This window comes from Anabrus simplex, chromosome 5, assembly GCF_040414725.1.
Source record: "Anabrus simplex isolate iqAnaSimp1 chromosome 5, ASM4041472v1, whole genome shotgun sequence".
In the NCBI taxonomy this organism is placed as follows: Eukaryota; Metazoa; Arthropoda; class Insecta; order Orthoptera; family Tettigoniidae; genus Anabrus; species Anabrus simplex.
Genome location: NC_090269.1, coordinates 36,026,448 through 36,039,326, shown reverse-complemented (window position 1 = coordinate 36,039,326; position 12,879 = coordinate 36,026,448). Strand labels below are relative to the sequence as shown.

At 39.7% G+C, this 12,879-nt stretch overlaps 1 protein-coding gene across 2 annotated transcripts in view; it reads right to left on the bottom strand.

The window, feature by feature from the left end:
• The window catches only part of wcy (WW domain-containing adapter protein with coiled-coil wacky), a 179,231-nt gene that overhangs the window by 43,655 nt on the left and 122,697 nt on the right, over positions 1-12,879 (bottom strand). For both annotated transcript variants that reach the window (XM_067146841.2, XM_067146842.2), the window contains exon 9: positions 11,813-11,997. In XM_067146841.2, coding sequence (XP_067002942.2) covers positions 11,813-11,997 — 185 coding nt within the window. The remainder of the gene's footprint in view (positions 1-11,812; positions 11,998-12,879) is intronic.

Sequence of the window (12,879 nt, the reverse complement as noted above, 5' to 3'; positions counted from 1 at the left end):
AATAAAAGTATAGAAGATACTTTGATAATCAGGACTAATCCACAGTAAGTGTTGTCTGGTTTTCATCGCATTCCAGAATTCATGCATATGCTATTCAGCTGTGCCGTCCCAATGAGGTTGTGAAGGCACACGAAAACAAATGAAAGCTAAAGCACTAGGTCTTTCCACTTGTAATTATATTTATTTTCCTTATTTAACATTCAGGATCTTTCTTGCCCGCCTGGTGGCCATGATCGTTAAGGCGCTGAAGTCTACAACGGTCTAACACCGAGGTTAGCCGGTTCGAGTCCCGTTGGTCGAAAAAAATTTCTCCATCTGAATGTTGGCCGGCAGGGTAGGGGAGGTGGTGGTATACAATTTCTAATCACTAGATTGCGTGCCAAAAGCCTGGATTAAATTCCAAACCTCTCCGCAGTGCTCATATGGAGTGAGGGCATATGACGCTGTTGATGGTGATTCGTCCGTCGGATGGGGACGTTAAGCCTTGAGCAGACCCCTTGGTGCTATTCGACAGGAGTAGGCTATGTGCCGGCACCGGGTTTCACCCTCTCCCTACTATCATATATCACATCATTCATTTCATCTCCCATTAACTCCTCTGATGAGGTTGACGTCAGGAAGGGCATCCGGTCATAAAAAACCGCCACGACAAATTCATCTCACCTCATACCCGACCCCGTAGGGAAACGGGACAAGGGTTGGACAAACAACAACAACATTCAGGATCTTTCTTGCTTTCATTGTTTTGTTTTCGACTTGGCCCCGTATGACTAAGCTCAATAATGTGATCTATGCTCGTGAAGTATTACTCTGGAATCTCTCTTCATAATTTATATGTATGAAATAAATCGTTGATAAAGTATTTCTTTACAATCATATTTGCCCGCAGTTTTTACTAGTGTCGCAACTTTTATATACCGGTATTAGACTATTTCACCTGTCATGTATTACTATAATTGTGGAAACAAAAATAATTATGGTTATACAGTATATGGGTTGAATTATTTTGTAATACCAGTATTTTATTCAAACACAAATAATTCAAGGATCTGGTCTTTGCTTACATACCGGTATTGGATGTATTTTACCTGTAAAAGTAATTGTTTCCATTGTACCGGAGGTACACCTTCTCCGTCAAGTTAAACCGCGTGCCTTCCAAATTCCGGCTCAAATTAAAAAGGATTGACAAAGCCAAACCATCAAGCAGATATGATCTAAATAGCATACCTCTTGATTATACAGTAGAGGTTAGAAACAGATTTAATGGATTAGATTTAAGAGATAGAGTCCCAGAAGAGCTATGGTCAGAAGTACGCTGTGTTGTTAAGGAGACAGCGGAAAAGCATATTCCCTAGAACAAGAAGAAGGCCAAATGGTTATCGGGTGAAGCACTACAAGTAGCAGAAGAAAGAAGGAATGCAAAAATCAAAGGAGAAAGATCGAAGATGTTTAAATTAAATCCAGAGTTTCAGAAACTAGCTAGAAGAGATAAGAATGCCTTTTTGAATGAACAGTGCAAAGAAGTTGAGGAAAACAACAGACTGGGTAAGACAAGAGATCTTTACATAACAATTGCAGACATCAGAGGGAAATTCCAGGCGAAGATTGGAATGATAAAAAGATAAAAATGGAAAAGATCTTACGGAAGCAGAGGAGTTTAAAGAAAGGTGGAGGGAATATGTAGGCAATTTGTATAGGAAAGTTCGGAATACTCCTGATGATAAAGTTACTCTGTTGTCAGAGCCAGAACCAGATATCCTAGAAAGTGAGGTCAGGTGGGCCCTAGAAAGTATTGCAAACAATAAGGCAAGTGGTTATGATGGAATCCCAGCAGAACTGTTCAAAATCCTAGGAGAGGATGCTGTGAAAGTCCTACATTCAATATGTCAGCAAATATAAAAAACCCAGCATTGGCCAAAAGATTGGAAAAACTCACTGTTCATCCCAATTCCAAAGAAGGGCAGTGCTAAAGAATGTTCAAACTACCGAACATTTGCACTTATATCGCATGCTAGTAAGGTTATGCTCAAGATCCTGCAAAATAGGCTTCAGCAGTATATAGATCAAAAACTACCTGTAGAACAAGCCGGTTTCCACAAAGGCCGAGGAACCAGATATCAAACTGCTAATATTCGCTGGATTATGGAGAAAGCAAGAGAATTCCAGAAAGACCTATACTTATGCTTTATTGACTATGCTCAAGCCCTTGACTGTGTTGACCACAATAAATTGTGGCAAGTACTCAAGACTGTGGGAGTACCAGATCATCTTATTTGCCTTATGAGAAATCTCTACTCTGATCAGGAAGCTACGGTGAGAACCCTATATGGAACAACTGAATGGGTCAAGATTGAGAAAGGTGTACGTCAAGGCTGCATATTGTCACCTTATTTATTCAACTTATATGCAGAGTATGTGATGAGGAATGCCAAATTAGATGAAAAAGAAAATGGAGCTAAAATTGGTGGGAGGCATATAAATAACCTTAGATATGCTGATGACACCACCCTGTTGGCAGAAAGTGAAGAACAACTTAAGTATCTACTAATGAAGGTGAAAGAAGAAAGTGCAAAAGCTGGACTAAGGTTGAATGTCAAGAAAATGATCATGGCAACTAAACCTATCACCTCCTGGCATATAAATGGTGAAACAATGGAGGTTGTTCCTTGTTTCATCTACTTGGGCTCCAAAATAACTGCTGACGGCGATTGCAGCCATGAAATTAAGAGACGCTTGCTCCTTGGAAGGAAGGCAATGGCCAACCTTGATAACATTTTCAAGAGTAGAGATGTAACTATAACACGAAGATTCGTATAGTAGCAATGTACGGAAGCGAGACCTGGACAGTAAGAAAGGCTGAGCGTCGAAGAATAGACTCATTTGAACTATGGTGTTGGAGAAAACTCCTAAGAGTTCCGTGGACTGCGAAGAGATCTAATAAGTCCATATTACAGGAAATCAACCCAGGCTGTTCACTGGAAGGTCAAATACTCAGACAAAAACTAAAGTACTTCGGTCATATGAGAAAACATGATTCACTGGAAAAGACCTAATGCTGGGGAAGACTGATGGTAACAGGAGAAGAGGGCGACAACAGATGAGGTGGACTGATGGCATCAAGAAAGCCACGGCTCTCAATTGAGAAAGATTTCGGAAAATAGTACACAACAGGAAGAAATGGCGCACTTTGGTCTATGGGGTCACGGAGAGTCGAAAACGACTAAACGACTAACAATAACAACAACTTCTATGAGCCCATCTATGTTACGGAACTGGAACTAATATTATTCAAGATACTTTCATATTCAATTGTTAGATGTCCCTACCATCGGCCTAAGTGCCCCCTATGGCGGGATTAAGGACAATTAATTCTTAAGGGAATTTCAATTTTTGAAGGTGGCAAACCTGAAGTTATTGAAGATTGTTTTGTTCATGTGTCAAAGTTGTCAACACTTCCTTCTTCCTTAGTTATTAACCAATCAGAAATTTTTGGAATATTTCTTCTAGCCAATGAAAATTGGGTGTGTGTACAGGCAACCAGCCTATCTGTACTGTCATCTTCATCGCTCCAGTTGATCGTGTGTGGCGTATATTACAGAGGCAGGGACCATACATCGGCGTTCGAAAGGCCCAGCAAGCATGGTAATGGCAGAATTTTCTTAATATGTGGTAACTCCAGCAGATAGCTTGAGGGGAAGGTTTCACACTTCTTTTTATTTTATGCGAAGTCCTAATTTGTGGTTTAAATGTAGATTTTCAGCAACTCTGAGGACAGTGTTCAAATCCCCGCAGGGATACACGTAACCTAAGGGAACAAAGAGTGATCACCCTATGTTTATTTCCATTCAATTTGATATAGGGCGACTAATATTTTCTAAACCTTTTCTAAACTTTTCAGATTTAATATTTCTTGTTTAGTCACCCCTCTGTAGAATAAGCTTAGCCTCTGCAACTTTGGGCCATAAGCCCACTTAGGGTTTTAGGAGTTTTTCAAAAAGGAGCACAAGTGTTTTGCCTCCTAGGCTTTTGCTCATGGCCATTCATATTATACTTTTTTTTTTTTTTACATTAAGGCCATTTAGAATGGGCACTCATAGCCCCTGTTTATTTGTAATGGTTTATAGACCAGTGTGTAACAAACTGTTGAGCAGAAGTAACTGCAAGTACATTAATTGAAGTCTTTTAAGTAATCTTTCTTACGCCGCACCCAACACAGATAGGTCTTATGGTGACTAATTATTTCAAGTTTGTCCAGCATAACCTTGTAAGACGCTTGTGCCTCTGAGCAGAGAACAATTCCCACTCTGTGCGATATTCCTATCACTCGGTTTGGTTTTCAATCAGTGTTTGGAAATGGTTGTTGGGAGACATTATCACGGGACATGTTTTTTAACTTCAAACAATGACTGGCATGCCCTACCGACAAGTTTCTAGAAGACACACTCCCACCACTATTAGAGGAAATTCCTCTCAAAACTAAACAGCACATGAGATTCCAACCTGATGAACCACTTCTGCATGTTAGCAATGCAGTACACCACTAGATGGATGATAACTATTAGTAGCGATAGACTGGGCATTCAGGTACCATCAGCTGGCAGTGAGAAGTCCCGACCTAAACCCCTTAGATTTCTTCTTTTGGGAGTACGTGAAATCTAACAAGGGAAGTTTCAGTTAAGACAGGTCGAAACCCACTACAAAATATTTTTTATGCAATCATCGTTCTCTCAGAGGATGACTTGCGGCAAATCAGCCTCCAGTTTTAACTGCAAGTCTCCAAAATCATGTGTTGAAGCTCTCTTATAGATCAATGGGATGTGGGGCCAGTACTGAACGTGTACATGTTGGCTGGAGTGGACAGCCCTGGTGGCCGTTGTACCCAAGGCCACTGATAAGCAGAGCCGCACGCATTAGTCAACTGTGGGGTGCTTCACTGTATCCAGCAATAACTTAACGGTTTTGATGGTTGTTTCAAAGAAAGCAAGACAGTGAAAATGAGTTTCTCGGAGGATGATGTTTTAAATTCAGTTAATGTAGCGGAGTTTGTATTGAGCTATTTCCATGAAAAGGCGTTTTCGTTTACCGGAAAAATAAACTCCAAAGAAAAGGAAACGGGACAATATATGATTGATCTGATGAAAAATAATCATAGAGGAGAGCAACATACTGAAGAGGTTTCTCCACAGTGGAGACAGTGAATGTGACTCAAGTGATTCCGTTCGTCAAAACCTTCTGCCAATCGCAAGCGAAGCTCCGGGTCCCAGCTCAAAACTAGAATATGACTCCCCAGAATTTAATCAGAGTCCGCTGCCATGCAAATCGTACAGTTCTAATTATGTACAAATGCAAATGTAAAAGATCCACCAATTCATCATATAAATTCAGATCAAGTTATTACTTGACAGCACGTACTAGTACATGTTTTGTCCAATTATTGGACATCTTCAGCTAATACCATCACTACTAAACCATTAACACTAAAATATTAAAAGATAAGACTAATCCATGCCAAAGGAAGATGTATATCCTAATTAAAGGTTTTTATTCACTTTTTCTATATGCGACACAATTTGGATTTCATCACGTGAAGACCTTGTGTATCAACATATCAAAGAACAATTTTAAGACTTTGATGATGATGATGGTGATGATGATGATGATGCTTGTTGTTTAAAGGGCCCTAACATCTAGGTCATCGGCCCCTTATGGTACGAACGAGACAAAATAGAAGGACAATTAAAAATCCATAATCCTCCACTGACCAGAATTCAAAATGTGAGAACGAAGAACGAATGGATTGATATGAAGTTAAAACAATCAGTGGATCTGACCCGCAATGCCCCACATTCCCAGAAACTAGCGTTAAACAGTAGTATTACCGACTAAGGGACTGCTTCTGAAGGCCGGTCTCCACCGATTAACATTTAATAACAACATGTTAAATGTTACAAGTGTTAAATGTTAACTGGTGACACCATCAACATGTTTAAATGTTAAATGGTGAATACTGTTTCATTTAACATTGTGTCCACACTTAATAAACATGTTAAATCTGACTTCCTTTTTCTATATGCAGGTAGTTCATTATATCAATTTGTGGTAATACATTTAGGTGGTGTCTAGTATTTTCAAACAAGGACAATCGACTCGGATGAAGAGGATTACCGGGCGAGTTGGCCGTGTGGTTAGGTGCACGCGGCTGTGAGCTCGCATCAGGGAGACAGTGTGTTCGAATTCCACTGTCGGCACCCCTGAAGAGGGTTTTCCGTGGTTTCCCATTTTCACACCAAGCAAATGCTGGGGCCGTACCTTAATTAAGGCCACAGTCGCTTCCTTCCAAATCCTAGGCCTTTCCTATCCCATCGTCGCCATAAGTCCTATCTGTGTCGGTGCGATGTAAAGCCATTAGCAAAAAAAAAGAAAAAAGATGAAGAGGATTTTGCCTTTGTTACTGCCACTGTTGCTTCTTGTTATGATTTAGAAATGCAGTTTTATTAGGCACATTTCCTCCCCTCATCCTGTTCATTGCTTCAAAATCAAACCATTTTGAAGTATAAACTTCGTCCATCACAGACTTCGGACTTTTCTGAACCTTTTACAATTCTTGACTGTACTGGAGGCGAAGGGACGCTAGTTTTTTCGATGCACTCGCGGGAACAATTACAGATAATTTCGAGTTCCTGGAAACTGTCTTCTTTCTTCGCTTTATCTCTGTATTCCTTTGATGAGACATCCCAAAAACAAGGCATTACTATTATATCATTAGTTAAGTCCAGAGTAATCTCCTGCACTGTATATGTAGCTTATAACAAAGAGAATGAGTGTTGTGGAGTGTTGTAACTATAATCCTACTTCACGAGAAGCACGTAGTTTGAGTCATTGAGACTATTTGTTGGCATGGAAACAGCACGGAAGTTGCCGATGCTGTGCCGGTATCTCACAAACAACGAATTGACTTGACATGTTTTCCACTTGGAGCGGATATACAATACACTGTATACTGTATATGTCAATTGTCAATTGTAACATGTTAAATTTAACATGCTGGTGTTAAATGTTAATCAGTGGAGACCGGCCTTAAAGCACAATACTGAATCGATGCTGCTTGTAGTGTAAACGGGTCCAAAATCCAGGCCATCGGCCCCTCTTAATGGTACATATCGCTAGGAAAGTAGAACCATGGTATTTGTGATGTTGCGGTACTAATCAAAAGTAGCATAGACTCACGGTATTCCACACATTATGGTACTACTCACAAGTAATGTAATGAGCACATGTAACACAGACCTATGGTGTATCACACACTGTGTCGCTATTTACAAGCAACTCAAACCTTTCGTGTTCCTCACATAAGTGGACCAACCACAGGGGCTCGCACTATCCTGTGGTGTTCCTCACATAGTGGGTACTAATCATAGGCAAGGCAGAACCATGGTGTCGCTCATATAGTGGTATGAATCACAAGTACTGTAAAATGCATCCTGAGCACACACTGTCGCTACTAATCACAAACCTATTGTGTACCCAACATAGTGGTACTACGTGCAATTAGAAGCGACCCATGGTGTTCCCTGCGTGATGGTACTAATTACAAGTAGTATCATGGTTCTAATTTGATCATCTCTTGGTCGCCCCTTTAGTCGCCTCTTACGACAGGCGGGGGATACCGTGGGTGTATTTTTCGTCTGCGTCCCCCACCCACCGGGGGTAATTTTAAGACTTTAGTGATTAGCTTGCCAGAATATGTGTGATATTACAACTTGATACATGCACTTTCTATTCATATTTTAATTTGATATTTATTTTTAGATTTTAATGAGTAATACACTAGTTTCCCATAGATTGTATTCCATTGTTTTTTTTAATGGTTTAGTACTGATAGTATTAGCTGAAAAGTACAATAATTCGATGAAACATGTACTAGCATTTGCTGTCAGGTAATAACTTTATCTGTATATATGATGTATTGAATTGGTGGATCTTTTACATTTGCATTTGTACATGTTTAGTGATGTGAATACAGAATCAAAATTAAATTTTTAATATGTAACAGTTGTAATTATGCTCCTAGTCATGTAAAAAGTGTGCCAGAGAACATCAGTATGCAGTAAAAGAAAAGGGCTGTAAAATTCTGGCTTAACGAAGGTAGCAAGCAGCAAATAACACTCTTACACGTCCACAAATATTTTGGTTTAGTGAAGGCGGAGCGATATCTTTACTTGTGGAAGAAGCAGTTAGAAAATACGGGTAAAACGACTAGTCCAACTGAACATAAAAAAATTATGTATGAAAAACACTATTCCTGTTTCCAAAAGGCAAGAAGAGAAAGGCAAAATGTAAGTGATGAAGATTTACGACCGTGGCCTTTGGAAATTGCACTTTAACTATCTATCGGAAAAAAGTAATTTCTCCACCTCTCATGCCTGGATCAGCTGTTTCAAGAAATAACACAGAATTGGGAGCAGGAAAATTAAGATATATGTATCCCGTTCGCATATTCAGGATGAAAAACTTACACCTTCGGAAACAAGTTGTAGTGCTTGCATTATCACGTGCAAAACCTACACAATTTTTCCATGGAATTTTGTTCTTTTTTCAGTTCACTATCCCATTTACATTTAAAAATTCCTTCCCCTGTACTGTTATTTGATTCCTGAACTGCAAGGATGATTGTGAAATCTGTCCAGTTTCGATATCAAAATGTGACACAGCTATTGTGTAAAGCTTTTTTTCATATCATTACTGGAGTCTGTAGCCAGTACAATGGATTGAGATTTCATTATATGTTACTTTTTTTCTCTATAGCATCAATGCTACAGTTTTTGTTCTGGTCCAACCATACTTTAAGCATTTTTTGAATCCAGATATATTTTCTTGAGCAGACATCTAGCATGATCACTGCAGGCTACAGGCACATTATGCTCAATAAGGAATGTTGTAAATAACTTCACATTCATTACAGTACTTTTGTTTGAGAGTTTTACAAAGTTAAATTTGTGTTTGAGGCCCTCACTTCGCAGCATCTCTATGCACTATAGCAGTTACATGTTTCTGGCTGGCATCTCGACCGCCCTGTGCAATGAAAAATCATGCAAACACGCTTTACAAAATATGTGGTGAAAATATTTCACAGAACACAGCCATTCCTTGGTACATTTCCTCCTCGAATTTTTAAGTAACTTTTTTGTTTCTTGATTAAGTCAATATTTCTTGCACCATTACCATATGCTTTCTGTTTCACCAGAAATTGTTTCATTGTTTACATTTTCTCTCCAATAGGCTTTACTTATGTCAGAAAGAGACACACACATTCATTCTGGCACTTCGCCCACAATCAAGCACACAGCTCCTCGCTATACAAATGTCAAAACAAGAGTTCCCGTACTGGTCCCTGGCAAGTTCGCCCTACACAAGCCACCAACCTATGCACAGAAGTCAGATCACAAGAGAAACAAAGAAAATCAATGTGGCTCAAAGTTGGACAACTAACTAAGATTGTTCTATTCCAGTATGCAAACGTACAAGGGGAGGAAAAAAAAAAAGAAAAAATTGTAATGGTTGGCATTTCTGAGAATGAAGTGCACCTCCATCAAGATTGGGAGAGCTTGTACAGAACTGCTAGTTGACATACCAGATGTGAAACCACACTCATTTTGACGGCTGTTGATGTTATTCCTCAGCTATTTACAATGAAATGCTCTCAAAGCTTGAGGATGTGTGATGTGAATTTGACACCTTTGTAGTTCTCAATTCCCTGATGTGTCCTTCTGCTTGACGATGGGCATGGAGTAGTTTGGGCGGAATCGTTTTGGGTTAGGCACACCAATAAAGATCTTATTAAACACCCTAGTAAGCCTTCTGCAACACAGGGCCTTCTGTAATAGTACCAGAGACCCCACAGCTTTGTCGTTCTTCACCTCCGACACGATCGCTTGAACGTCAGCTGGGGTAATATCGGGTACAGGTCCCTGAACAGGAAGCTGTGGAGTTGCAACGTCCAGTGGGAAATTTTCATTATACAACATACTGAAGGACTCCCCCTCCAGTGGTTGTGAAAATAAATAATTCTCACCAGGAGGTGTATTGCCAGTTAAATATACGGAAACAAACAAAAAAAAAAAAACCCAACGTTTATAATGAATTCCCAAGCTCATTCGAAACGTAGTCCATGAAGATTACTTTAGAGGATGGTGTACATTATAATCCAAGGGTAAGGGAGTAATATTCTTCTCCCACTGGAAGAAAAGAAAGAGGAATGTCCTGTGGACAATGGACAGAAACAATTAAAATGAACTGTAATGTCATCCCCGTTCAATCTCAGCCTGTAAAGAGCCTTAATTCATAATTCATCTCATTGCCGAAGATGCGACGAGTTTGAAACTTTACCTCATGTATTAGGGTTGTGTCATAAGGTAGAGATGATGAGAATCAATCATCGCAATACAGTTCGCACATTGATTGCTGGAAGCCTCCATACAAAACACTTGGAGGTCTAAGAAGTAGGATGTCTTACCACAAATATATCCACAAAAACAAGATCATCCAGACCATAGCAGACTCTCTGTTGAGACTCTGTGTTGAGCCTCTGTGCCTTAGGTGGCAGCGCACTGGCCCCTCACCGCTGAGTTCCGTGGTTCAAATCCTGGTCACTCCATGTGAGATTTGTGGTGGACAAAGCGGAGGCGGGACAGGTTTTTCTCCACCGTACTACGGTTTTCCCTGTCATAATTCATTCCAGCAACACAATCCAATATAATTTCATTTCATCTATCATTCATTAATCATTGCTCCAGAGGAGTGCGACAGACTGCAGCAGCCGGCACAATTCTTATCCTCGTTGCTAGATTGGGGCTTCATTCCATTCCTGACCCGGCCGAATGACTGGAAACAGGCTGTGGATTTTCACTTTTTTCCCCACTCAAACCCTGCTTACATCTAAACAAAAGAAATCCTATTCATATGAACTGATTAGGAGGCAAATCATTTCAATTTCCTAATAGGGTGGCTATCAGGTGGAATATCTCTCTCAGATATTAAAATTACAGCTATATTACTGGAGTAACAATCTGGTTCCCCTTCTTGGTATATCTTCCACGGTAAATGAGAAAGCTGAGTCCACTAATTGCACTGGATTAGGAAGAAGTAAGACATCAAAATGATGGATCCTGGAGAGAAATATAATTTTTTTCCTGTAACCTAGGAAAATTCAGGAATAAACAAAGATTTCGCTCAATATGAAAGAGATCAGAAGCAGGTGGTGCGATTGGAGGCTTAGTTGCTGTCTTCCCATGCAAATTCCAAGGTTAGAATTCTGGCCTATCCTGAGTTGAGATTTTCATCTTGAAAATAAAGTGGTGTCACGACCCTGGCGTTAAAAGAAATAAAGATTGGGTGGCTCAAGCGACCCCAGAAATAACCCTAATAAGCTTAAGAAAGTTTAGTTTTTATGAAAGGAGGGGGAACCCAAAATCAAGGCAGATGATTAAGTGATTATGATCTCTAAAATACACAAGACAATCTAAAATGTAAAATTTTCAGGATAAGGGGAAGCTTTTCTAGAGGAATTCCAAGACTATAATGCAACCTATAACACTTCTATACAAAAATGTTTCTTCTTAATTACATTTGTTTATGTTTTAAGTAATTAACACCCAAATCTTCCAATTTTTTGCACTCCTTTAAACGTTATATATAATTTACTTTGGCAAGTATTAAAAATGCTGATTCACCACCTAGAATTAAAAGCACTGTAAAAAACAGAAATAACTGTCCAATGCCAGAGTAATGAACATTTTTTAAACAATGTATTTACCTGCTTCTCCAGGCCATCCGCTGGCCAGCCACGTACATGATTCACCAAATCATCCCTATAATGATTCGCCAGTGTGGGCGTTAGATGAGGACCCTGTTGTCGCAGGGCATGAAGTGAACTGCAACTGCCCACACCTGCCTGTGCTAATGACTGAAGTGAACTCAGGCTGCTTGGTGGGCTTGACACTGAAAGCAAAAAGGTCAGCCAATCGGTAATTAGATTTATGAAAAAATATAATCAAAAGGCTTAATAAATGACAATAGAACTACTATTATTTAGTTATGTCAAATGCAATAATTATGTACTATCTTTCAGCTGAATAATCACCACAAAAACTTGTTATATCAATTTGGTAACAAGGTAGAATGGAAAGCATGGATAAATTAAGCATCAATAGTCTATAATGTAATGGAAGGCATCTTTTAAAGCTATACAGGGTGTCTCGAACCTTTTGGGTCAAACTGAAACAGATGATTATATTGAGATAGGGAACCAATGGTCGGAAATTCATATTTATTGTGTTATGGACACATACAGTGTACACCACATAACAACGAAGGTCATACTAATTGTTCAAAGTGACGACCTCCAGTCTCAAGGTTTTATAGATGAAGTCAGTAGGGCCTTATGTTGACAGCGAGAGGTCATTTTCAACGTATCGTAACAATGTCGGACAGGAGAATAGCTCTGTCAATAATATGGAACTCTTGATTGGCATGACTGATGTGTAAATTATGTTTGTAGACTAAGCCCTACTAATTAATGCATCAGTATGAAATTTTTCCAATATTGTAACTGTTTAATACCAGGCTAATAGTCATGTCATGAGACCCAACAAGTAATGTATGCCTTTTCCGCGTCATTCTATGACATGTTTGGCCGTAATGAGCATTTATCGCCTGGTCCGGGATACGAGCGGTGCTGCGCTATCTTGGGGCTGGAGGGGGGGGGGGGCGGGCGGGCGTGAAGCTCTAATTACGTGCACAGAGGGAGAGAGAGGTCATTACAGTGAAACCTTGAAATTACGCTCTCTATTCACCAAGCGAGATGGACAGAGCACACCATGC